General features: G+C 42.4%; 1 protein-coding gene across 1 annotated transcript in view; it reads left to right on the forward strand.

Moving 5' to 3' along the window:
- Window positions 1-3,933: 3,933 nt before the first annotated feature.
- CDHR3 (cadherin related family member 3) overlaps window positions 3,934-26,818 on the forward strand; it is a 40,029-nt gene continuing 17,144 nt past the window's right edge. The window contains exons 1-11 of the mRNA XM_087764075.1: window positions 3,934-4,056; window positions 7,555-7,757; window positions 11,891-12,059; window positions 14,578-14,663; window positions 16,615-16,709; window positions 16,815-16,919; window positions 20,568-20,716; window positions 22,022-22,211; window positions 23,847-24,015; window positions 25,525-25,624; window positions 25,767-25,865. Coding sequence (XP_087620201.1) covers window positions 3,987-4,056; window positions 7,555-7,757; window positions 11,891-12,059; window positions 14,578-14,663; window positions 16,615-16,709; window positions 16,815-16,919; window positions 20,568-20,716; window positions 22,022-22,211; window positions 23,847-24,015; window positions 25,525-25,624; window positions 25,767-25,865 — 1,435 coding nt within the window. The 5' untranslated portion in view covers window positions 3,934-3,986. The remainder of the gene's footprint in view (window positions 4,057-7,554; window positions 7,758-11,890; window positions 12,060-14,577; window positions 14,664-16,614; window positions 16,710-16,814; window positions 16,920-20,567; window positions 20,717-22,021; window positions 22,212-23,846; window positions 24,016-25,524; window positions 25,625-25,766; window positions 25,866-26,818) is intronic.

Consider the following 26,818-nt stretch of genomic DNA (forward strand, 5'->3'; position numbering starts at 1 on the left):
ACCCGGATCCCAAAAAAAGCTCTTGGTGTGATGGAATCAATTCTTACTAACAGACACCTCAAGTTAATTATCAAGGAGGTGACTAGTGGGTTTATGTGTCTACAAGTCAATGCTAGAAAATAGTTGGCCCAGGTATCTGTCTGGGACTTTTTTGCATAATTGCATGGTTACTAACCTTGCTAAGCTGGGATCGCTTTAGGTGAGATTAAGGTAGCCTGGGTAGTACTCATGACATTTAGTTTGCTCTTGTCACTCACAAATGGTACAGAGGAAGCTTTTAGCTGAGAAATCAAATGAAATGGTGCATAAGTTTTTGGTGTAGGGTGCTAAGGTACTGTTTTAATATTTTAGGAAAGGTTACCAAGGCAGCAGATGGAGAAGCTGTACTGTTTAAAGAGAAAGGAGATGAAAATAGAACCTGACAGTCTAGGTAATTTAATTAATGAAATAACAATAACAAATACTCTTGAACGGAGGTTGGATCAGATGAAAATTCTCGTTAGGCTGCTCAATTTTTGGTGAGTAATTACCACAGTAAGAGCAAAATATCTCCTTTCCTGTGAGTTGGCTAAGCAGAAGAGAGCCACTACTCTGGCTGAAATAGCCATTAATGGAAAAATTATGTCTTGAACCTCTGATGCGTTTGAAAAGTGAGAGAACATTTCTTTCCTGTTGACAGACTGGAAGTCAATTGAGAATTAAATGCATAGAAAAAAGATTAATATCCTGAACCTGCACATTTTGTTATGCAAGTAGACTACTTCTCTAAACTGGCCTCTGTTAAAATCCCTCACTTTCCTGAGGACAAGCAGTTGAAAGCTTGCGCATCAAGTTCTGCTCTGTCCCACCCAATATCCCTCACGTCCCATGTTCTTTCTCTCTGCATCCCAACCTAAGACCAGTGCAGTCTTTTGCACTTCAATCTGTTGGCCTTTTCCCTGGAACCAGGATTCTTTAATTTCTTGAAAGATGTAGCGTCTCCCTCACATTCTCCACCTTACCTGATAATCCAGAAGACATTTTTTCTGCACTGCTTTAAAATGCCCAGGTTTCAACTCATCTTGAAAACCAAGCAATGATTAAAACCCCAGTTTGCTCCTTGACCTTTTCATTTGCTCCAATTAATTTTTCTTCCCTCTATTTTGCCTGCAAACTCCCTGGTTACATTCTTGCTTGCGCTGCCTTGACCTCTTTTCATCTAGCTGCTTTATATTCCCAGGAATCTCATTCCTGACCTTCCTGCAGCGGCAGAGCTACTGTTGCCAGCATCGCCAGGGGACTTCTGCCTTGCTCACCTTTTCCTGACTCGTCTGTTCCTAACCAGCTCTATATTTGATGATATGCGTATACTTATTTCTACTTGATTTTCAACCTGTTTGGGGCTCTCTTTTAACTCTGGCTGCTTTTTCACCTTATTCTTCACAACCTGACAGGATGAATCAGAGAACCACAGAAATCCACTTAGCAAAGGAATGTAAGAAAAGAGGGATCTAAGGGAGGTACTGAGAGATACTGGCAGTGACTGAAGGAAGAAGGAGCCAGAGCCCTTTCCGCTCATACTCGCTCCACCCGTGTGAGCTGCCCTCCGCACTCTCCTCCCTCACTGTGTGCTACACGTGGCTCTCCCCCCGTCTCCCTGGTCACCTCTACGGTCTCTACTCACAACATGCTTGAACTGTGAGGCTTATCAGGGGCTATCTGAAAGCCCTGGAGACATATTTTAGAGAGAAAACAGAAATTAACTACTCCATGGACATTCACATAGCACCTGAAATAGTTACCTATTGCACTTCCAGGTGAAGCTGGGGAAAGGCTGGCATTTCAAGCGCATGTGTATTCCAGATGCCTTTGCCATCCATGTCTCCCATATCCCTCTATAGTGTCTTTATCACAAGATGTGCAGAGAAAAGTCTGATTTATGTATATGGACACTGAACTCTTGCTGAAAGTAGATCTGTGTAGGTTCTCAGATGACAGAAGGACAAATCAAAGAAGTTGAAATATATATGCATAGGGAAAAAACCCAACCCCCCCAAAACCCAGCCTAAGGAGTAAGAGAAAGAAAATAAAGGACAAAAAATTGTGACCTCTCAGTTCTGGGGAAGGCTTGGCTATTCAGAGCATAGGTTGAAAACAGTCCCATCACTCCAGTGAGATATTAAACAAATTTAAACATGTATCTGAAAGACTGGTTACTTTAAAACTTAGCCCAGATGTTTCTATAGTTCTTTCAAGATTAAAAGAAACAGCAGTATAATGGGATAGATTATACATTGCAACTAAAAGGAGGGAATAAATGCTAGCAGCAGTTTTACAGTATTCTGATAATTAGTGAAAGATCACAAGCTTATTGTATAAGCCTGGTTCATGCCTGTGCACACAGACCTCATCTTTGTGAGATGTCCAGTCAGATCAAAAAGCCGCTTTGTGGACCCAGGAAACGCATATGAAGGGATGATCTGGTAGGTAAAGGGACAGGCTAGACTTCTTGCCAACATAAATACATTTACATTAATATCTTATCAGCATAACTAGGTCATTTGAGTGTGAGGTTTTCCATGTATTTTTTTACTAACGTAAAGTCTAGGCATACATTTCCTGGGGCAATGGAAGATCGGCTTCCTCAGTACTACAGGTTGATGTGGTGCGTGCTCCCACATGATACGGTGTGTCCACATTCACTTTAAACCCAGGCTGTGCCTGGACTTGGCAAGGCCCTAGAAGCACTTTAAAATAGATGCAGATCAACCATCAAATGAATGTTACTTATGATTCCCCAAGCCAGTATCAGATATGTAGGTATGGCTCAGTTCCAATCATTAGGTTTTACTGATGCATCTTTTCCAGTTTCATTATATCAGCAGAATCTTCCAGGGCACATCTGTACGGTAGTTTAAGGTACATAGGCAATGCCCGCCCCAGCGTTAAACTAGCTGTTCATGTTTAGCATGTTCAGTTAACATGCTCATACTACACAAAACACAGGAGCACAGGACAGAGCTTTCTGAACTACTGTCAGCTTTCGCTGGGACAGCCACGGAGTGTCATGCAGAACCATCTAGAGATGCTAGCTTAGCTCACAAATCAGTGTGGTTTCTCCAGAGCTGTGTTAAACCTGAATCTCTAAATTCTACCTCTTAGCAGAGCTGTTTAGTTTGTGGGGTGGTGTTGAGAATCAACTAGATGAATCCCTGAGAAACCTGATATAATTAAGCCTGCTTTGAGCAGGGTATTTGACTAGATGACCTCCAGAGGTTCCATCCAGTCTAAATTGTTCTATGAGTCAATGCTGATGCACCTATATTGCATCCAGTTCTAGTATTAGTGTCACCTCTATACTATGCTCCATGAAATAAAGCTAGGACTGCCCTTAGATTGAACAAAAAAAACAGTTGCATGGGTGCATTGTGGGCTAGCTGGCTAAATGCCTAATCTAAGGGAGCCGGTGCACTTTGCGTAGTGGTCCATGCTGTTCCTGAGACAGCTACAGCAAAGCTAACTTCATCATGTACATATGCTGCAATCTTACCTCCAGGTATGCAGTGTGTGTGGTCTGAGTAATTCTCTGATACCCAGAGAAATGAGAAAACTTCAGGTTCTTGGTTTAAGTAAGAAAGAATGAGTATTTGATCCTGGTGTGTGAAGAGAGCACCTCATTTGCCAGAGCAATGAAAGCAGCACGGTGTTTCCAGATTTAGAATGTACTAGATTCTTTTGATAATGCTTCAGTAAATAAGACGATTGCATTGAAAGGACTATTAATGATTGTTTTCTCAAGTGTGGCCCAGGTCTGTGGATGGAGTGTCAGCAAGGAGCAGTTCTCTGACAAGCAAACAAGCTGACGGTGTTTAGAAACTCCCTTAGAGACACGGGTCCTTTGTTTCGTTTCTCACTCCACAACATGACAAAGAGGAAGAATTTAGGTGGAGCTGATATAAATTAGGGAAAACATACCATAATCTTCCTTCAGTTTTCATCCTAGGAACATGAAGGACAGGGTCGTAAAAACGATGAAGAGCATGCTCCTTCTCCTCATTTTGCTGAGAGTAGTGTCTGGTAAGAACATGATTTCATTACGCTGCTAAAATTAGAACACTGTTGGCTGTTACGCTTTCTCTTGGGAGCTTTATAGACATATTTAGGGATCAGACACGGATGGAAAAAATCAAGTAACAATTATTTTCCTACTGAAATGGATTGAGCTCTGTGGTTACAACAGTATAATGAAGACAAGAATATGACTCCTTGCTAAGACACTTTGCTGGATGAGGCACTTTGTGTGCAGTAGCCACTGCTCAGTGTGACAGTGTTGGACTGGGAAAGGAGGTCAACTCTCCAGGAAACAATATGTCTAGTATTAATACTCCCGTAGTCTCCTTTCAAATATTGATAACATTTCTCTTTGATGAAGTAAAACAAGCAACCAAACAGGACTGAACAGGAAAACACTTGTGGAGAATATTAGTAGGGTAATATCACTGTCTTTGTCCAGTGTCAAAACATGGGAGATTTGCCAATATGAATATGTGCACGTTAGCAACTTAAGGTAGATCTTCAAACTGCAGTCTGTGTGGCTCATGGAGCACTTAGTGTTGCTTGTAGCAAGCTAGCTGCTCAGGTAGGGTCACTGCTCTCAAGGAACTGAAAGAGTTCTGCCAACCCTCAGGAACCTGTCAGTATTTGGTAGTTTTCCTGATGTCCCCAAAACTGTGATCAGGGCACTGCATGTGAATCTCAGCTTTCCTTGAAAAATAGTGTTTTTCTAACCTGCATGGTTGCGGAGAGAGAAAAGCTTGAAGGTGTGACTCAAGCACACTGTAAAGACTAACAAATCACAGCTAAATAAGACTTAAATATACATATACTTCTCAAAGCCAGTATCATGATTGCTTTGTCTTGGACTCAGCATTTGTCAATGTTTGGGGTTGGTAATTCTGATAAATGTACTAAATTGCTTCAGGCATGTTTTGTTCTCCGAAGTAAGGAGGTGAGCAAGGACTTGTGAATATGGAAGGAGAGCTTTTGTAAAATCGATTGGAAGAAGAAGAAGCCATTTAGATGCAGTACTGAAAAATTCAGTTAAAAATAAGGAGCAAGAAGTAAGAACTTGTGATTTAGAAAGACAAATCCTGAATAAACAGCCAATGAAATCTTTAGAGATAATATAAAAATAGCAACTCTTTTCTTTCTACATTTCTAGATGTTATAAATTATTTAATTGATTTTATGAATGGTTTCCATTAATGAACTGTGGCTTGCTGAGGGAGCTGGATTCATCAGGTACTGTCCCCAGGAGATTATATTCAAAGTTCAGCTCCACTTATGGAACTGTATCCCCAGAAGCTCCTCTCAGCCCAGTCTCATTTGCATGGGCGATTTTTATTGATGATGTTTTCCAGAATCTATAATAACATATTGATAAAAACTCAGTCCTTCAGTGGGTCCTGCTTCCACTGACATAAACCAGCAACAGCTCAGCTGAACTCAGTCCTACCGGAGTGTCAGTGTGACCTGTTCAGATTAACTCTTACAGGCAGTTCCCACCTCACAGGCTCCCACATCCCAGCCTGTACCTCACCCACCTGCAGATCATCTCCAAGACCTTTTGTTCCATGAATGCCAGAGTAATCCCAGCCATATCAGTGATCCATGGACCTGCTGTATCTGGAGTGTGGGAGCATGGGAACGTCTGTGCAGCTGTGGAGAGGCTCCGGGGAACTGCCTCAGCTCTGCCTCTTACCAGTGAGGCCCTGTGCTCAGAAGAGGTCTTCCCAGGGGCAAACTCTCCCACCACAGCCTAGTATGGCTGGTTACATGAACAACACCCCTGGGCTCCCTCCTTCTCCTCCCCATGATGCAGTGAGTCTTGCAGGCTGCAAGAGGAAGAACTGGAGGTGTCTGATGGAGTCACACTGCTCTAAGAAGTGCTCCAGCCAACACTGCAAGGCCAAGTGCCTCCTGGGGTGGGATGCGGGAAGAAGGGAGACCGTTCGACTCCATGCTTTGTCTTGTGGACTCATCTACTGCTATTAGTTTTTTTTCTCATATAGCAAAGGCACTGGGATCCTACGTCTTCTCTGATCCTATGGGGAACAGTTATTTGAGAGGCCAGTAATAGGAGCCATGTCTATCACACAAAGGCCATATGTGGGCTATCCCTAAAATGCTCCAAATTTTTTCTAGGGATGTAGGGAAACAAGATTGTTTGATAGTTTGGGGAAAAAGTCACTAAGGCTTCTTCTAACGTCATTGGAAAGTATTAGAGCTGAACTCTTGCCCTCCAGATTAAAAAGCCTGCTGCTGTTGGAGGAATGGCAATTAGAGTGCCTCTTTGGTAGCTGGTGTGGGCCATCCTTCCCCAGCCACATGAGAAGGGGCAAAGGGAGATGGTTTTGTCCCACACTGCAGAGGTGTTGCAAAGCAGCAGATTTCCCCTTGGCATTATGTTCCCAAGCTCCAGGCTGAGCCTGAGCATCCAAGTGGAAACATGCTGAAGCCCTAATGGCCTCAGACTAGTTCCTATAGCAGCTTTTTACCTCGCAGCTGCCCAGCAAAAATAAAGACTTCATGGAGCTTTTGCTACAGTAATTGCTGGTGTGTGAGCAGCCTGGCCAGGCCCTTGAGTGAGCAGTATCTGCCTGCGTTTTGGCACACAGTATGTCGGAAGTTTGGCTGAACACAGCCAGCTTTCTTGCCAAGTGTTTTGGACAAGCCAGCGAAGTCCCTCCAAGCAACATTAAGCCTTACCATAGTCTCATGTTGAGGTACATTGCCAGTTTAGGGATGTCCTGATTTGTGTTTTCTAGACAGTCTTCATGAGATAAAGCACTACAGATCTTTGTTAAAATAACAAAAAACACAGGCTAAACAGCAGAGTAAGCACAGATTTTGTTCTGGGGAGTCCAGAGTTCTCACTGAGGAACAAGGAGCCTGTGCAAAGCTGTTGGATGCCGCAGCGCTCTGTGCTGCTTCCAGGCAGTTCTGAACTGTAGGGTGCTTTTGTGGGCCCGCATCTCCTCCAGGGAATGGAGGGTGCTCTTCCATGCTCAAAGCAGAAGACACAACAGCACAACATCCCGAAGTTGTTGCTAACTCGCACTACTGCGAGCCAGGCATGCACATAGCTGTGCTAGAAAGAATAAGAAAAGGGAAAGTGAAGGAAATGGGTGCTGCAGACGGCTCTGTGTGATTCAAGGTGCTTTTTGATGTGATTAGTGCACAGAGGCAGCAATTAGCACAGGGGGTGAAATGAAATAATACAAACATGTTCGGTTTCTTTGCTTCTATATGAAGGCATATATGAAGGCAAACAATGCAATAACAATACTACTTTAATATCAGCCACTCCAGATGTATAGTATAGTACTGAATTAGAGAAAAGATTGATTCTTTTGCCATTAGCACTGGATTTACTACTGTGCAATGCCACCATTCATAAGCAAAAAGAGAATCAGACCGTTTTCTGCTCATTAATGGCAGCTCTTGGCACAAGCTGTGTGCTCCTGCTAGCCTAAGATTCCCAGAAGTAATTTTACATTCATTTTCATCTTGCAGGAAGAAGAACCCAGTTGCTTAAGGGCTTACCTGCAACAAGCACCGTTGAAGAAAACTCAGCAGCTGGTGTTTCAGTTTATACCTTTAATGTAACTGTTTCTCCATTGTCTTCTGACGGTGTTGCAATACTTCCTGCCATAGTAAATTCAAATCCACTTACAGAGGCTTTTGATATTGAATCAAAAGGAGATCTCGAATACAGGGTGAGTTTTACGTTTAGCAATGTTCAGTCATGTAGGCTGATGTTTCCTGGATTACTGAGCATTGACAGCACACAGTGACTCATCTTTTCATCAGAAAAGAGTTGCAAATGCAGACTGTGGTAGTATTTGGACATGCTGTAATAGATATGACAAATAAGCAGCAACAGCAATTATAATTTTTAATTGCATCTAGGCAAAAACCACCTATCACTATAATTCCACTTACTCTGTGATAGAAAAAAAATGTGATTTTTGGAAAAAAAGAGGTGAAGAAGGACATATAGGACCTGCTTCTGTTTTGAGGATTTGTCCATAGTTTTTTGACTTAATTTATATGAGGTCACTGTGAATTTAAAGTGGCTTAGTTAAACCACACACAGCTTCTCTTTGGCCATTCTCACCTAGAATTAAAATGAATTTGACTCACTTCCAAAATAAAGTAAGCAGAGTCAGATCAAAGTCATATTTAATTCTGAACGAAGGCTGTGACACATGAGGAAATTGTCTTGAGGTAAGAAGTTATCACACTTTCACACATCTGTCATCTATTTCTACCTATTGTGTGCTCTTGTTCTATGGCAAATGCAAAGCAATTTCTATTACTTCAGGGTAATTTTAATTGCTGGATAAATTAGCAAGTATTAGCTCACATTTGTCACTGGCAATGAGTATTCAAACGCATGATAACTTGTCATCCCATTGTAACTCGCTTTTATGTCTGAGCCTGAACAGTGACACTGAAGTTTGTCTTTAAAAGATACAGATAGGCACTGAGTAGAGACTTACAAAGTTAATTTGAATATATTTTTCTGGATGTCTCCAAGGAAGTTCAGGTTTTCGCAGAACTCATGCAGGGGCTCTTTTCTTGTTCTCTTTGCTGATGTTTCTGGGAGAAAATTTGGGGAAAGTAAGACTGTGACCTCAGCGGTTGTGGCTCATTGATCCAACCTGCCTGGCGGGAGGGAGCTGCTTGTGTTCCCATGCTCCCGCTTCCCGGTAGAGTACAAAACTCAGTTGTGCCACCTCTGCTGGTTCCTTAGCTGCTCCCCAGCCAGATCAGTGAAATGCTCGAAAAAACTCTCAAAAAAGCCCTCTTTCACCTGTGAAGCATAGGATGTGGCTGCACAAACACCTGAACTAGCTCAGCTGAGGGCATGCACCAGGCATGTGGAAATGGATACGTCCCTTAAGCTGGCTTTGCTGACAGAATTCATAATGTGGGACTCCCTTCCTAGGCTGTATTTTGGCATTTTGAATTAAAACTATGCCTTCTGCTGCAAAACATAGCCCTTTTTTATACCTGCTTGTTCCTGTCCCATGCCATCTCTACACTGTACAGCACAAGCATTTTATGTTGCTGCTTGTTGAGTGGGACTGACAAATTAAACTGGAGGAAAAATAACCCTGCAAATAGATAAGAAGTCTCTCTGATTTTTTTCATGGCAGGGATGATGGAGAAATTCTTGTTCTAGCACAGTGCAGAGCGTGACACAAGAATGAAAATGAATGGCCAAGAAAGGTATAGGCTGGAGACTACTTCTTCCAAAGTGCCAGTTTATATCCATTTCATACCACAGCCCCATTACCAGAATGGCCTGTGAGGACTTGCTATGTCTTCCTTGAACTGTAGTTGTTTTCAGGGTTTCCTAACTCACTCAAGGGACTGAAACAAAGAGAGTGGGCCAGTGAATATCAGTCATGAGAAAATTATAAAGGAAGCTACGTATGAATTCTGCAAACCAGCAGTTGAGTGCTAATTACAACTCATAAGGCAAGGATAAATACACGAGTGTCCTTAGTTCATTTATTTGATGAGCATTGCTACATGTAATTATTTATGCTATGTTGTAGCAGATTGGTACAATATTTTGCAAAAGTAATGTGATCCAAAATGAGACACCTCAGTGCTACCTACTGCCATTAAATCTTTGCTAAGATATAGAAAAAAGAAGTATTTAATGTATGAATTATGGGGCTTGCAGATTAGCTAAGTACCTGTTAGCACAGGGTCTTCTGTATTTATGAAGCACATCTGCTACTGCTGCAGCAAGCCAAGGCAATATCACATTTCTTGATACGTTTTGAGATTTCTGAGAAAGTCACAGTTTCTGAGATCTAAGCCCTGCCTATGCCTTCTCGCCTTACTCTTGTTTGAAGAATCCCATGGGCAGAAGATGTGTTGAATGCATGAAAACATACTGCTGCCTGAAACTACCTTGATACTGTTCGCGATGCTGCTTCTGCATCGCGGGAGTGAAGGGGCGAGCAGGGAGCAGTGGAATTCTCAGGTGGAACAAGGGGTAGACAATTATGGGGTGACTCTAGGCCCCCTTTCATGAAGTCTGCAGCTGCTTCAAGTGTGTATAGTGCTGCCTTTATCAGTAAACATTGCTCCTACCTGGAGAAGAGGTGAACTGTGGCTCATAGCCTACACGAGTGGCAAGCTGTTCTCAAAAGCAACCTACAAAGAGACCATCTAGATTCACATCTTCACTTGCAAAGTCTCTATAAAGGAGGGTGGAAGATGTGTATTTAGGCACTCTGGCTGTAGTTACAACACCAATGAAAATATTTGGCTGTGAACTGGAGGGATAATACCCAGAGCACATAATTTCTGCTTAGAACTGGACAGTTTCTCATTTTGAATTCATTGCATCTGTTTACTGTATTTAGCAAACATTCATTTTGGAGAGCAGCCTTCCCATTGCTGTTATAGGCAGCACTTGTAGAATGTTTTTTCTGAGTTAGCATCACTTTTATGGGAAACTTCTATTTGCACAACATAGGAGAGAAGGAGGCCATCCAGGACACAGTTGTTTTCTTCTGCAGTTTGTAACAAAAAGATCCACAAGGTTCCAGAGAGCAGCTGTTTTACATACCAGAAGGCATAAAACCTTGTGCTTCTTTTCACTCTCCTCCAACTGTCTTTGTTAATTGGCTCTATTTTGGCTTCTGTCTTCTAATTGTGCTGACATCACTTTTGCATTTGTCCTCTGGCCACGGCATCTCATCTAAAATCAAGGATTTATTTCATCGGTCTCCTCCTGCATCCTCTCCAGGGTCCTCCACTCTGCAGTATTGTGAATACACTGACGCGCTCCTTGTCAAACACACTTGTGAGCCCCAATTCTTCTCCTTCTCCAGTTCTACAGCACCCCTGCTACTGGTGTTCAAGCTTCAGAGTTTTGTAGCTACACAGCAAATTTAACAGTCACCTTTTCCTTTCTTGTCCAATAAAGGAAAGTTCTTGTTTCTTTATTAGTTTCAGCAGTGAATATCATGGCATATTTCAGCATCCTGCTGTTGCTCTGGACTCATCCTAAAGCCAAAATGAATGTGTTTAATATTTTTTCATGGAATGTCAGCCTTGTGCTTGTACATCTCCTGTGTTAAGAGGTGATGTGCAGAGCTGGAAGTCTTTAAAAAAAAAAACCCAAAGCAAATGTTTGCCTTACCAATCTTACAAAGCTTAAGGCCTGTGTTATTTTTTAGTTAGTTCACGATTTTCACCAAACAGTTCTGGTCCCTCTCTCATACAGTGTGCTCGTGCAGCTCCCCCCTTTCTTTGGTTTCCTGCAAGTCTTCTCCCAGACACAGCTTAGAGAAGGAAGGGGCTGGTACCTTCTAGCCTCTACAGCCTCCTGCCCCCATGCTCCTTATTGCAAGTAAAAGGTCTTCCCCCTCGTGCTCCTGACTCACAGAAATAGTGAAGCTGCCCTTGTGTCTTGCAGGGCTTCCTCCCAGTTTTCAGTCTCATCACACCTCGACTGCTCCTGGAGCTTGGTGTGGAAAGGCGAGGACTCAGCACAGACAAGTACCTGGAAGATGTAGTCCTGGCCTTGAAGGCAAAGCCTTGCCTGTGAGGCAGAACAGCTCCTTCCAGGCTTTCTCCTCCTCAAACTGTCCCTCACACAAGTGGTCCTTGAGTTGCTCCAAGAAGCCACAACATTTTGGTCTTTCCACTCTGTTTTTCTCACGTTTCTGCCACTGACAAGAAATGTGCCAGCAAGCAGAAGATGATCTAAAATACTTACTGCTTACTGATGGAAATTGTCCCTTTACTTGTATTCACTTGTATAGATTATAACTTATATCTCTTGCCTCATGTGCTAATAATAATCTTTCCTTTTCAGGTTGTTACCACTGGAAACCCTGTCCTAGATTATGAAACTATGCCAAAGAGCTTTGATTTACAAATTTTTGTTGAAGACACAGCTGGGAGAACGGACCTTAGCATACTGACTGTCCAAGTAACAGATCAAAATGAACGTCCTGTATTTCGAGGAAATATGGCATTTCAAAGTAAGATAGTGGTGGTACTTGAAAAGAACAATATTTGAAAAGATGACATCAGATTAAGAAAAACTATAGCTGCATACCGTGCCTGTAGCTAAAGTGGTCTAAGCATTTTCCTTTAGGAAAACAAGGGAGGAACAGGGTACTTTTTAACAGAGCTTTATTTTACACAAATATTTGGTATGCTTCATCTATGGAAATGCCCTTTCAATTTTCTTGAAGCTTTGACCAAAAATGATTTAACCATTTTGAAGCATCTGAAAAATTATAAGAAAAAAAAGGTTTTTATACCAATAAATATGTATGGGTTTTTTTGATGAGATTAATACCTACCTAGAGGTATTGCATGTCTAATACATATTAGAAACTTGAAGTTTGGTGGGGATATAACCATTGAGTATGGGTACATGTTTCAGTAGTGCATTGAAAACTGGACTGATTTGGAGAAGCAAGATAGATAAATTTAAATCAGTGTATATTGTGTATGTGCAAGAATTTCTGAGGGAAAATGATAAAAACATTGCTCTGCCAGTGTTTTACACCTGCATATTGCATTTGCACCTGCACGTGAGAAATTAAGCGGAGAATCAGTTTGAAGAGTGAGATCTCGGAGATTGTGATGTATGGTGGTGCAAATGGAAAGAGGCAGAGAGTTCTGTCTCCTGTGTGGGGAAGATGGCCTTAACCGGGTTTACTTTCAGACCACTGGCAAAGGTGCAACAGGGAGAAGTTTGCAGTAGCCTTAGGAATGAGGCTGGAGTGTCTGGACCCCGGCTGTCAGGGCAGGCTTTGCGTGCAGTACCTAATACGAGTGCCAACACCATCAATAAAAAGGAGAGGAAATAATTGTCTTACTCTCTGAGCAATCTTATCTTGTTTATTTACTAATGAGAGGAACCTGGAAAAATTGTGCCATGAGGCAACAGAATATAGCAATGTATTTCTTATGTGTTCACACACAGACAGAACAGCGCAGGGAGTGCCTAAAAATATGCCCTTATTATTTCATGAGGTACTGAGAGTCTGTTTGAAGTCTTGATATTCTAACAGCACTGTACAGAAGAGCATTCAATAATTCAATATTCAATTTTTTTTTTCTATCTGAAAATATCAAACTGTGATCTGTTCATGGTAGGTGTTGGGAGCTGGCTGCTGAACCCCCCCTGACAGATCTGGACTAGCAGCAGCATTACGTAGGCTGCGAGTCGCAGCCGTTGGAGCGGTCAGTGGTGCAATGTGGCTGCAGCCTCGACTTCTGCCTGCTGCAGAGGGCAGGGCTTGCCTGCCCGGACGGGTTCAGCCCAGACCCGCTCAAATGCTCAAATCCAGCCCGCTTCTCTAATGCCTCCAAAGCACATTGATGTTCCTGCTTCCATACAATACTTAGTTTGTAAAGCAAATTAGCTTCCCCTCGGGAAGAGGCTGTGTCATCTTCTCAGTATAGCTGGTGCCTTGCATATCATGGGTGCTGCTGGAATCTAATAATAATTAAATGTGACACTTCAGGGGATCAGCACAGCATGAAACACACTCTACGTGGGAGCTTGTTACAAATAAGTGCATCAGCTTCACTCTCAGCTAGAGCTGCCATAAATTGGTGAGCACAGATGTCTGATCTGTCTAACTGTGTGGCTTTAGTTAACAGTACCAGCTACAATTAGACACTAATTGCACATTCGCTGGTTATGAAAAAGCATCTCCCTCTCATTAAACTTTATATTCATATTGTTGTCCTCTGGGAACAACTCATTACGCTGCTCTGGGATTCCCACTGCTCTGATGAGAAGCAGCAGTCAGCAGGGGTCACAGTGGAAATTAATAGTCTAGAAACAGCAGGTCCAGCAGACACAAAAGGGCATAAAGCAAATAATGTGATCTAAAGATCTGTTGTTCTGTTAATCACTATACCCAAGGAGAGCTAAGCCTGTTGCCAGTGGCCCAGTACAGGATGGCCCAGCTGTGAGAATTCCTGACGCGGAAAGAAATACACCTTGCACTGAATTAGCACCCTTAGTAAGGCAAAAAATTAAGTCAGCACAGACCATCCGCTATTTATGTATCTTGCAGGTGTAAGGAAAAGAAGAATTCAAGAGGAATGGCTCTGAGCTCTCCTGGCAGGGGACAGGGGGTGGACAGGGAGGGGATGGCAATGGGGACCTAGCACAAGGCTACGTTCTCCCCATCTGCATAGTAAAGAAAGACACAGGCGTAGCCCAAATGCATCATTTTACTCCGTACCCTGCGAGCAGCTCAAGATAGGCCGTATGTAAAGATCAGTCTTTCTCCTGAAGGCACAATTCATATTGCAACTCACAGTGATGGTTGCCTGTTTACAGATATGCAATTGGTTTCTTTTTATCTTTTGAGTATTTGCACGCTTTGTGATGATTTTGGAATTACACTTGTGAAGCGAGAAGATGCAGCAGGCAGTAATAGGTCTGGACAGCTTCAGTGTATCGGTATGTTTGCTGCCATGTCCTTTATTCTTACCCAATTAACACTGAGTACACTTATATCCATGCAGCTGTAATGATCTATGTCTTGGAAGGAACACCTCGGGGACGCATTTACCAAGTTGATGCAGCTGATCCTGAGAATGCTAAACTCAAAGTAAGTTGTATTAAAGAAAAAAATCCTGAGATGATATAATCCACTGTATCTGAAATGCTAATTGCTATCATCTTTCAACAACTTCCTTCCTTATCAGGAACACGGGAAAAGGTTTAGTCAGGAAAAAAGAAGCATTTTCAATAATAAACTAAGAAAACCCAGCTTCAATGTTTGGATACAAATTGTATTTTGAGTTCTCAGCCCTCCAAAATTAAGGGATATTGAAAGCAGAATTTGATGTAGTTAATCAGAGATACAGCAGAAATTGTCTTTTTAAAAAAAAATGGTTTGCAAAACAGTTCTTGTAGATGAGAGTGACTAAAAGTAAATAAAATTTTTAACCTTCTGTATCACAATGTAAATTCCTTTAAACGAGACAGTAAGGAAATCACTTACAAGGCAACTGAATGTCAGCTTTTTGACAATCCCAGGGCAAACTGTGACCTTCAGTTAAGAAAATGTGTTAGCTGACCTAAAATACTCTTGGTATCAGCAAAATTTTCTGGAAAGTGATGTTCGTTTGCAGACGGGGAAGAGTAACTGCACTTACCTAAGAACTGTGTTGTAGCTTTCCTTTAGTGGCTTTGGCTTTATAAAAGACAGCACATTTGAGAACTGAACCTGAAGATGCTACTTCAATATGTAGCATTATTCAAGAGAGCAACTACCTTGAAGTCTGTCCTCAGGCTTTGCCCAGTCAAACCACCAAACCCGAGCTAGTGAGGAGGCAGCAGAGGCCTGGGGTTTAGCTCTGCTTTGTTTCTGAAAGCAATGGCAGCGAGTTCCACATGCCTTCTAACCCCTGATGAAGCTCAGGCATAAGAAGCTGCAAATATAGAAATACTGGGCAACAGCTAAAATAATAATCTGGAGAGGGAATTTAGAAAGGTCAACTGGCAAAAAAATTGTTAAAAGAATTGTGATCACCTAGCTGCTTTTTTTAAAAGCAATTTCAATTAAATCTATCACTGCAGGAGGCAAGCTGTGTCACTCAGCTCTCTACGCCTCCTGTTTTTTTCCAAAAGATAACACGAGAGCAGTTGCATCCCCTGGACAGATCTGCTCAGTGGATTTTGCAGATTATTTGTATGGTGCATGACCCTCTGATGTTGCATACTTCAGACTTTCTGAGTATTATTAACACGTGCACTAGCAAAGGAAATGTCCTTGAGGGCTTATCGGTCGTGGCCTGGCAGAGGCATGCGGATGATAGCAGGGAGGACATGGTGGGCGTGCAGTATCTACCCTGCAGCCATGGGGATCAGGGTGCTGCCTTCCTCCCTACTGCCTAGGGTGTCTGGGTGCTCAGCTCCCTCCTGCACCCGTGCACTGGTGCGGTACCCATCTGTGTTGTGCGATGCACAAAGCAGCTGCTGCTACATGCCACCGCTGAACAGCCGCATGAACACCGAGCTGTTGTGAACACCTTTCAGCCTCACACCCTCATATACTCCGTGAAAGTCCACTCTCCCCTCCTTGGCCTCTCCCATCATCCGGACCCCTGAACTCCATTGCCTCCTGCATGGCACATCTTACGCCCCCCAAATCCAGCCTCACCCCTTCTTCTCTCTCTTCTCCTTTGTGCATATACTCTGCTGCCCCCCCAAAGCCAACTTTTGCCTACCACGCTGTGGCTCCGCTGGCTGGCCTCTATGTTAAATTCTCATTGCAGAGCTGGAGTTCACGGGGGTAGAGAATAGTGTGGGCTTTAATGTAATTCAGTGTCTGTGACTCTCCACCGGCTGTCAAGCAAAGCACGTACGACCAAGTTTGAGCTGCTTCAGCTCAGATGATTAGCACTTGTGCTGGCATCTGTATGTCAGCACGTTTCAATATGCGAAGTTTTGAGGCAAATATACTGTACTATAACTTGGCCCATTTTACAAGGCAAGGAATGAATGGAGGGATGTTTAAAGATACAAAGACTAATTTCTTGCTCTCTTCTTTTCAGTATTCACTGCTCCCTGCACCAGTGCCATTCTTAGTCTCTGAAAGCGGAGCCATTTTTTCCACAAAGGAATTTGATTATGAGAAAGATCCACGCTGGTGAGAATGTGTTTTATTCATGTGGTCTATTAGCTTACAGTAGGCAGAGAAATGTTTTCCTACATAGCCACAGAATGATTCTTGGTTTGTTTTCTTATTTGACAGTTACTTTTTAAATATAACAGTGACAGATCCAGACGGACTCAACTTGACGAAAACAGTGAATATAAATATAATTAACATCAATGATGAAAGACCTTACTTTACCACGTGAGTGAAAAACTTCCGTTGTACTTGAAATGTAGATGTTTTCCCAGCTTTACTTCTTTGGCACCAATGGGAGGATGTAACATAAGGGCAAGTAAATATAACAACAAAATACTACTGAAAACAGTATTTTCATTTAATTATGATTCCTGTTCTTGTACTGGAAAGCTCTGCCCTCATTTCTCTCTTTTATTCTATATTATTAATAGTTTCAAATATTCCAGGCTCTGCCTTCATGCTAAGAACCGCCAAACAAGCTTGTTGTACTTGTTAGCATTTAGAGAGGTTAAAGCCATGCAAAGACCTTTGGACAAGTTCAGACAAGGAGATGAATTTTACCCTGTGTGAATACAATCATATAGAATTTACCCTTCATGCAGATGTGCATTTCGCCATAATGATGTTTATTCATGCAGAAATGTCTAGACATAAAAAGGTCTCACTTTTGATCTGTCTTCCTCTTCTTCCCAGACACTTACACTTGTAAACAATCCCGGTGATCTTTGAAACATTGTCTCTTACTGTGTTATAAGCAGGAAATTGTGTCATAACACACAACTCAGAAATAGCTTTTGAAGACTAGTGGAGTTTTACTTGGAGCCAGGAATATTGTTGAGAACTTGGAAAAAGTGGGAAAGAATATACCTGTGCCACCAGCAGGCTGTTTTGTGGTGGAAAACACGATGGACGATTGTTTCTGAAGCAGGAACTTGACAATTGTTTCAGTCGATCTGATTCTGTTGTTGATTTATCTTTGTCACTTGCACGAGACACTGATTGATTGGATTTGAGACACTCTCTTTATACCCCCTGATCCTGAGGCTCTACAAGGTCCCTGCTGAGAATATTTATGATGGCTGCCCTCCTGCCATCTATGCAAAGGAGAAGACAAGGTAGCACCTGGGCCATGCCAAGAGGTTTCCAGCCACTTGTTTGGAGCAATCTTCTGGGTGCTTTGTGGAGCCAGAGCAATGCATGGCTCCTGGGCTGAGGCCAAGGATCTGGACCTTGCTGGGTAAAGGGGTAGAGAATCTGAAGAAATAGAAGAATGAAATGTTAGAAACAGACATGGATTTTTTTGTTGTTGTTGCTGCTTACTTAATACTTAAACTTCATGTCTGCAATAATCAATAAGGTTAAGAGCTCGCTCCATGTTGCTGTACTGCTACAAGCAGGAGGAATCCTCTTCCCAGTGCCAACGTTTGCACATTGTGTTCTAGACTGATTACTTCCTCCAAATGTTGCCCTTTCTGTTTATTTATCATTATGCCTGGAACGCTAAAGGACCTCTTTTAAATATTTATCTACTTGTTTGAATTAGTGAAAACTGCAGTGACTTGAGCATCCATAACACCTAAGGTCTAAGACTCAGTTCTCATATGGCACAAATAAGGCCTGGTATTTGAATCTTCTCCCTTTTAGATTGACACTACAGACCAAAAATTGCAGTTCAGCTGTAAAGAACTTTAGATTAAATTACACTTCATGAGCTGGCCTCAGTATGCACATGTATGGTGTCTCCTGTGCTAAAATGTGAGCTGCATGCTGGGGCTACGTACTTTCTGACACTGTAATAATTAGTGCTGGGATGGGAGCTGGGGAAACTCGATGAGTTAGCAAACCTTCTTTATTTTCTCCCAATCAAAGCTGTCAAGAACAGAGTTTCAAAGGGTTTTTTAAATTGTTCCCACAGTATATGCAAGCACATCTGTTCTTGGTGTTCACAACACTACATTGGCATTCAGCCTTTTGAAATTCTGGCTGTTAAAATCAATGGAAAACTTGTGGAGTCAGGAAAACAAAGGAGAAGACAAGAAAACAAACACGTGCTTCCTTTGTAATTACATAGCAATGTCTAAAAGGTCTGCTTGAACCATCCTGTAAAAAGCCACTGGCAGGTGGCAGACAGATGGACAACAGGACACAGCCCAGACGTAGCTGCACAGGAAGCGGCCCCAGCTCCTCCCCAGCTGTACTAGTACTCGGTGCTAGGGGATGTGCTCAAAAACATCCCATTTCTTCCCAAGAGATCTGGTGGGGACTGCACAACGGCCCATGCAGGGCGCAGGGGGGGCTGGTAGGGCTGCGAAGGTGGAGCTGTGGCGAGTTTGCTGTCCACAGGGAGGTGGGAGTTGTGGTCCCTGTGGGCATAGGGAGTTCCGTACTTTGAGCCAAAACCAGTTAGAGCTGTCCCTCCCGTATTCCCCAGTGATCAGAGAGGCATTTTGGGGTGGCATTCTTGGTAGCAGTGAAGGAGAGCTGTTGCTATTTGTTTTGTTTCTGAGTGACTCTGGAAGCAACAGGAGAATAAGGAAGGAAGAGACCCAATGCCAAGAGTGAGACAGAAACTTAATAAACACACTGACTCCGCAGCCTTCACAAACTCCTTGTTTACTTCTGGCTGTAAATTAGGTGTTTTTACTGGGAAAACCCTATGTGGTTTCTCTCCTGTATGCTTTCCTGTTCATATGAGCTGACAAAACAGTTGAAGATACTGTGTCTTCTTAACCATTTTTAAAATTGCAAGTGGAAACCTGGAGGCATGGGATCTTCTGTTCTGTTTCTGCAATTCCCTGCTCCAATTGCTAAGTGCCCCATGATGTTGGTTTTCCGAGGACAACGAAGGGGTCATGCTTTCCTATACTGGGAAATATAGACTAGTCAATTAACTAAGTGGTGGCATAGGAAGCTTAAAATGTTCAAAAAGGATTCAGTCTTGAAACATACTCCTAATGCTTTTCTGAACTCTTGAGCACCTTCAACTCCCTTTGATTTCTAGAAACAGGAGATGTTTGTGTGTTTGTGTGTGTTTCAGTAGAATAAGTCAGCCTTCATAAATTCCTTGCAGTCTTTGTATTCTTGTCCACGCCTGTTTTTGTATGTGGTTCAAGTACCATAACTGCATACCTGAGTACCCATGTGAACATGCAACTGCAACCATTATAAGCAATCCTGCACAATTGCCTGCCAGACTATATCTGAGCTATAAAACTCGCTTAATTCATGGGAAATTTGGGAACACTGGCATACCAAACAGCAGCAGTAAAGAACCATTTTCTCTATGTAAAATGAATCAGACAGACAGATGTTGCTGGGAGTTTGGAGCATGTTCATCTGGTGGGCACCCACAGGAGTGCTCTTCCCTGCCTCCACCTACTGCAGGGGCAACTCAGCTTTTTAGTAATACTGTTGTCCCCAAAAAGCCTCCAGAATTCATTCCAAAAGATGATGAATTACATTACTGCTTCTATCTTTGTTTTTCTCTTGCCAAATGAAGGAATTAAAGCAAGTGGCTTTACAAGCTGGTGGCTCTGTAGGGAGATGGACTGCATGACTTAACAGCCCCTTCCATCTTCAGCTTCCATGAATCTGTGAAAGTCAAATTGCTTTTACCGTGAAAAAGTTGCAGGTGAAGGACACTGGCTTGTGTGGCTATGTCATGCTTTATGACCACATACCATTTCAGCTATTGCTGCACGTCCAGCTGGCAGAACCAGTGACTGGGATATTTACTCTGACATGCAAATAGCCATCACTGAGCCCAGCATGGCCATGGCTCTGCTGCTACAGTTGGCTGCTCAGCTAAGTCTGTGATCAGCTGCTCTTGCAAACACAGATGTGCGCTTTGCTGAGTTTTGTTTTATCTTGTAGAAAACAAAGAATCTACAGGATTCCAGAGGAGCAAAGCCCGGGCACCGTTGTTGCCAATATAACAGCTAAAGATCCTGATGATGAAGACTCTCCCAGCAGACTTTTCTACAGCATCCAGTCTTCTGACAGATATTTCTCCATAAATCCATGTAAGACGAACAAAAATGTGCCTTCTGACACCCAAAAAAGAGAGTGGCTACTTGGGAGAAAATGTTTTTGCCTTAGTTTTAAATTGACTTACTTTATTCTGTGGCTACCCCTAGAAATAAGAAATGCTCAGTGCATTATTAGGGTCAAATTCTTTGGTCAGCTGACCAAGATTCAGTAAGACATCTTGAAGAAAGTAGACTAAAGGTGACTGATTGACAAATATTGACTTATGGCTGGAGGGTGACAGTCCCTTCGGCAGAAGTAAGATAGCTGACTTCTTTTTAATCTCTGAGGACTGCAGTGACCTTTCTGGGGCTCTTGAAACAGCTGCACACAGATAGACCATAATATCCTCTCTCCTGCCTGAAATCTCCTCTAGCATTGAAGTGCACAGCAAATCTGCACCTCAGTTTCATCCAAAAATGTCCTCTCTCTGATGCTGGTCCTGTCTCCCCGTGCTCTCTGGGGTGCATGCACCAGTTCCCTGAGGTTTTTGCCTCAGGGCTGGCATTCAGTGACTGCTTTGCTCCTTGTCTGCTATGGCTTTAGAACTGCTTATCACATCTGTAAGAGGTGCCACACGACACAGTGCTGTGGGGGGATCAGGATGATCCTTAAATGCTTTGGATTCCCTATGTCCTTTGGCCAGGTATTGCCACCCTCCCCCTCAATTACACTGCAAAAGGCAGAGGATATATACACTGTTCCTTTACTGCCTTTGTGCTCTGGGAGGTGTACTGTGCTCTGCCACAAAAATCTTCTTTATGAACAGAGGCTAACAGAAGTGGAAAAAGTTATTAAGTGAATGGCTGACCAGAGCACTTGGCGCAATCTGTCACAGCTACGAGCAGCTCTGTTGATGTGTGAGTCGATTTAGAGGTGCTGAAGAATGCTTGAATGATAACAGTAGAAAGTGAAGCGGCCTTACTAGATAGTGAGCAAGGATAGCCCAGGCATTAGCACGTCATTGTCCTTGATGATCTGTGAGTGCACTCAACTCTGACTTGCACTAGCTTTTTGAGAGCGTAAGGGAAATCTAACTGCTTTCCAAGCCCTCTGCTGAGGCCACCTATGGTGTATTTTTGAGCAATGGGTATCTATCCATTAAAGTCTTACACACAACTTTCAGAGCCATTTTGTATCATTTTAAAAAATAACTAAACCAGACATGATTTGCACAGAACAGAATACTTTTTATGCTGCTACCTGTCTGCTGAGGTACCCTGTCCTCTTGCACGTATACCACGAGTGTTTGTTACTTCCCTCCACGGTGAGCATGTAACTTCTGGCTGCTTTCTGCCCAGCGACTGGAGTGCTGCAGGTGACCGGGAGAATCAACCGAGATGCCCTTCCACTGCAGCTCCATCCTAACATTTCAGTGATAGTCCGGGTGGAGGACAGTCCCAGCGGCGGTCACGCCAGCGAAATGGAGATCACAATCATTATTGACGATATCAATGACAACCCACCAGAATGCAATCCTTCTACCTTCAGGTATTGAGACTCTTCATTGCCTTAGTGCTGCCTTGTTGCCCCAGACCAGTGTGCAGTCTAGGGCACATCAGTTAGGGTCCCCAGACTTCCCACAGCTAGAGGTTCAAATGGACATTTATCTTTAAGCCTTTAAAGGTTAGTGTTCACTCTAAGTGCCTTAGGGCACAAAACTCAATTTCCTGACATGTCCAAACTGGAAATTTGGATTAAAAATATCTGTGGATAGTCAGACACTTTATTTGTCTTTCTTTCAGATACCTAAACCCTTAGGATATCAGAGCCATGTGTTAGTTACTTTTCTAACCCATACAGATCCAGGCTCTTCCTTTCTTACTTGATGCTAAGCTATGTGGAATCATTCATGAGGGAAAGCTTGCCAGTCAGTTCTGGAGTTTTGTTTTAAAATTCCTGATCTTCTCTTCTAAACCTCTCCCTGGTGACCTGCATGGCTTTTGTCTAATGCAAGGTCTTTAGAGCCCAGATCGCCTCTTGTTATAGGTGTCCTCTGGGCATAGTAACTTAGTCATGGACTTTGCTATGGCTATGAATGCTCTGAGACCTTTGTGATGATCGGGTAGTTTATACTTGCAGATGAGAACATAACATTAACTCCATTTTACAGATCAAGTGAGTCATAGAAAGACTGAAGTCAAAATTGTCCATCTGAAGTGTTTGATGTGCCTGCGCTCTGATCTTTCAGGGTCCACCGCATTGCATAGTGCAGTTCTTCAGGTGCACTTAGGTTAGTTTGATGGTCCTGCAGATAAAAACCCAGCGTCTCAGGCCAAGAACCTATGCAATGAGGAATACTCAGTTAGTAGGTATCTGTTTAAATTGCTTGCTCACTATCTAATAGAAATGTCTTACATTTAAATCACATAGTTTTACGTACTGGCAGGAAGAGAATCCAATTCTTCAGAGCGCTGCTTAGTTACAACATCCATGACAATAACACAACAGTCTCTTTGTTATCTAGTGAGCTTAAATTTTGATCTGAAGGAGACAAAAATCTTCAGGGAAAAAATGTGATCAAATAAAGAACTAGTCTTATAGGGATTGCACAAGGGAACAAAATCAGGACCTAATGGTATTTCAGTTGGTTCTTCATTTTTTTTTTCATTTTTCAATTAAAAAAAATTAAATTGACACCATCCACCCCCAATTCCATTATGTGCATCACAGGGACCCTCACTGTCAACAGCAGGGCCAGAAATGCTAGTTTCACAAAAAAGCAGAATGGTCCAGCTATTAGGAAGGAGAAAACAACAAGCTTCTCAGCAGGAGAACATTATAACATACTGAAGAAATGAATGTTGTAAAGATGTTTTAAAATACTAATTACTAATTGAACTAACCTTGAACATTAAGATCTTGTGGCAGCTTCTGACGTATAGCTGAGTTCCAGGTTTATGGTTTGGATCTGGCTAAATGTTTATGTCCTGCCCATTGTACAGGGCTGTTGTCCACCACAGCGCATGGGTCAGATACTGGGTTGCTTCATCAACTGTTGCCTATTTAGGTCTAGGATTTCACTTAGAAAATAAATGGAAGTCAATGCTTTGGCATGTAATATACGAAAAGTTCAAGAGGAGAAATATAAGTTGCTCTGATGGGAAACATGTTTGTTTTAAACAGGAAAGAAGCGAATGAAAATACAACTACTGGGACATTTCTTCTTGATCTTAGAAATTACTGTAAAGATATTGATGTTGATCCATCAAACAATCAATTTCATTTCACTGGATTATCTGGTTTTGGAAGCAATAACTTTGCTCTGGAGTCCACTGTGTCTGGAAGACTTGTGGTCAGTCGTTCGTGACTTTATTTTAGATTGACCTATTTCAGAAGTCAACTTCGGAAATATTATAAGTTCTTTGAATTCATTGTCTGTACAAGAAAAAAAAGAATTACTGTAATTCATGTCACAGTGTGTATGATGTGGAGAATGATTGTTTTGACTGGATGCGAACTACATACCGTTGGATAGGATGCTTTCTATGGATTCAACAGAATTTGGTGAAGAGAGAACTATTTTCTCCAGTTTTAAATAAATGTGCGAGATATGATTGAAAAAAAAATCCTTTTTTAGGGAGTGTGAAGCACCAACTTTGATATGGATAAACAGAGAAATGTGATGCCATTTCATACCCATTTATTCATGACAGACTGTGGAAGATCCTTGCTATTCAGTATGAAGAATTGAAATACTTGAGAAATCCCACACTCAGTAACTACTTCCCAGCTTCACTGGTCAGAATTGTAAAACCACTTTGAGTGGTAAATTTTCACAAAAGTGTGGTGGGATTTGCACTTGTGTTATTTTGCATGTCAAAATATGAGTTCCTTATGCTGACAGCTGCTGGCATATTTGCATTGGCCAGAACCCCCACCAGTTGCTGGACATGTGTGATGGTGGTTGTTTTGTTGCTTTAAAAAGAAACGTGGACAAATACAGAAAAAGGGAAACATAACAAAAAATACGCATTCTGTCTAAAAGACAAGAGTGCTACAGGAGCAGTAAAACAATTTTGTATGGCTTACTTTAATTTTTGATCTGAGGTATGCACGTCAATGAGCACTGCCCTTAGCTGCTTCATCTGCCAACATAAAAAGCATTTTCATTGCTGCACAGGATACGATTGTTGTCAGCCCTTTGATCACCACGTATGTATAATGTAAGAAGCTATCTGAAGTGTCCTGTCCCTGCAGGAATTTCTCTGTAGGTGATAAACAGTGGATGCTTGTGCTTTAGTCCCGTTGCCCCAGAGTTTATGAGGCTCCTACAGAAAGACAGAGAGTTCAGGAGATTAGGGTTTAAATATGTGTGAGCCACCATTTAGTAACAACTTGGTTCCTGGATAAACACTTGTGGCTGAACCTGATGCCTTTAATACATGTCTGCAAGCATGAGCCCAAGGAGTAACTATTACTATTTAGCAATAGCAGATTCTTGTTGAGCCAACAAAGGGCACAGCAAATAGCCATCTCATTACATACTCTTTGAATTAACCAGGTAAAAGGCCAAGACCTTATGATCCAAATGATAAAACTTCTTGCACTTAAGGGGAAGATATTTTGTTGGCAGAAAGAAAGAGTTTTGAATTGTCAAGAGACACCAGAGCGTGAACATGTAGAAAAAGCCTGGAATTCAATCCTGTAATTGATTAATAGCCTATATTAGTCTTACAAAGCAATTCTATATACCCAAGGGGGAGACCACACTTAAAGAACACTGAAAAAAGTAATTGCCATCATGTCTATTGTAGCTTTTTGTAAGGAAGTATAAATACATTTGTGTTTCTTTTTAATTTAGATGACTGAAGGTATTGATTTAGAAAACCCAGCTAATCTAGGAGTTGAAGTTTATTCTTTCACTGTCAGGGTGCAAGATATTGCCCGTCCTAACTACTCAAGTAAGTATGCCTTTTACACTTTTGATATTTCCCTGTGCTGTAACAGCGTGGAGAGAAGAATACCATATGTATTTTGAATATATGCATGAGAAAATTTCACTGCCATACTTAACTATGATTTAATCTTCTGTTATATTTCCAGATATCATCTACATTTACATCAGGATAAAGCCAGTGAATGAATTTTCTCCAGTCTTCAGTAATTTATCATATGAATTTAATGTCCCAGAAATTACTAAAGGTACAGTAAGTAGCACCTACATGACAGAAATAATGTTGTCATGTTGATAAGTACCTTTTTGCTCCAAATGGATTTTCATATATTTGAATGAGGAGAATGGCTCAAAGTTCCAGTTCAACCGGGGTCTCACTGTACAACCACCTACTACCCTTAAATAGACAAAACTGGCAACAACTCCAATTGTACAGATGGAAGCTGAGACAGACAAATTCAACAATTGCACAAGAAATCTGAGACAGAGCCAGAAACTGAATTCAGATGTCTTGTTTTAGACTATCTTTCTGCTCTTGCTAAATTAGCCTTTTGGAGGGACTGTGATGGTGCAAAGAAGCTGCTATAGACTGGCACAGACGAGTGAGGACTTCCTTGGCCCAGGCATGATGCAGGATGGCCACCCCCACTGTCCCCTTAGACCCAACTCACCTCGGGTGCAGTGGGTTCCCTGGAGATGGGGTGGGATGGGAGCGCTCGGAGGGGGAGGCTTTGCTCACCAGATGGCAGCCAAAGCAGCTCCTCGTACCCAGAGCCAGGGTCCTCCCCACTCCTGCAACAGCCCGGGACCAGTGGCTGCAAACATGGCCTTAAAACTGAATTTGTTGAAACTGCTCACATGCTTGACTCCCACCTCGGCACCCTTCCTGTGCCCTGGTGAGTCTTGCATCTCATGAGTTTGCAGAGCAGTGCCATGGCATCTTGCCTCCTTGGTAATCCTCATGTGCCAGGTGCAACTGCCACCCTGCTCTGTGCTGTGCTGCTTGGGGCACAGAGGAGTTGGCATGGGAATGGCATCTTCTCCAGCTTCAGCTTCTCCCTCATACGACCCAATGTACCAAACACAGGCCTTCTGTCCCAGGACCTCACTTACTGGCTTATTCTGTTGGCTGAGAAAAAATTGAGAGGTCCATTAAGTACATGCTGGATAAATCTTGACCCTCATTCATAGAATCACAGAA

Source organism: Nipponia nippon, unplaced genomic scaffold, assembly GCF_047370975.1.
Source record: "Nipponia nippon isolate SJK-2023a ecotype South Korea unplaced genomic scaffold, ASM4737097v1 scaffold_3, whole genome shotgun sequence".
Taxonomy (NCBI): domain Eukaryota; kingdom Metazoa; phylum Chordata; class Aves; order Pelecaniformes; family Threskiornithidae; genus Nipponia; species Nipponia nippon.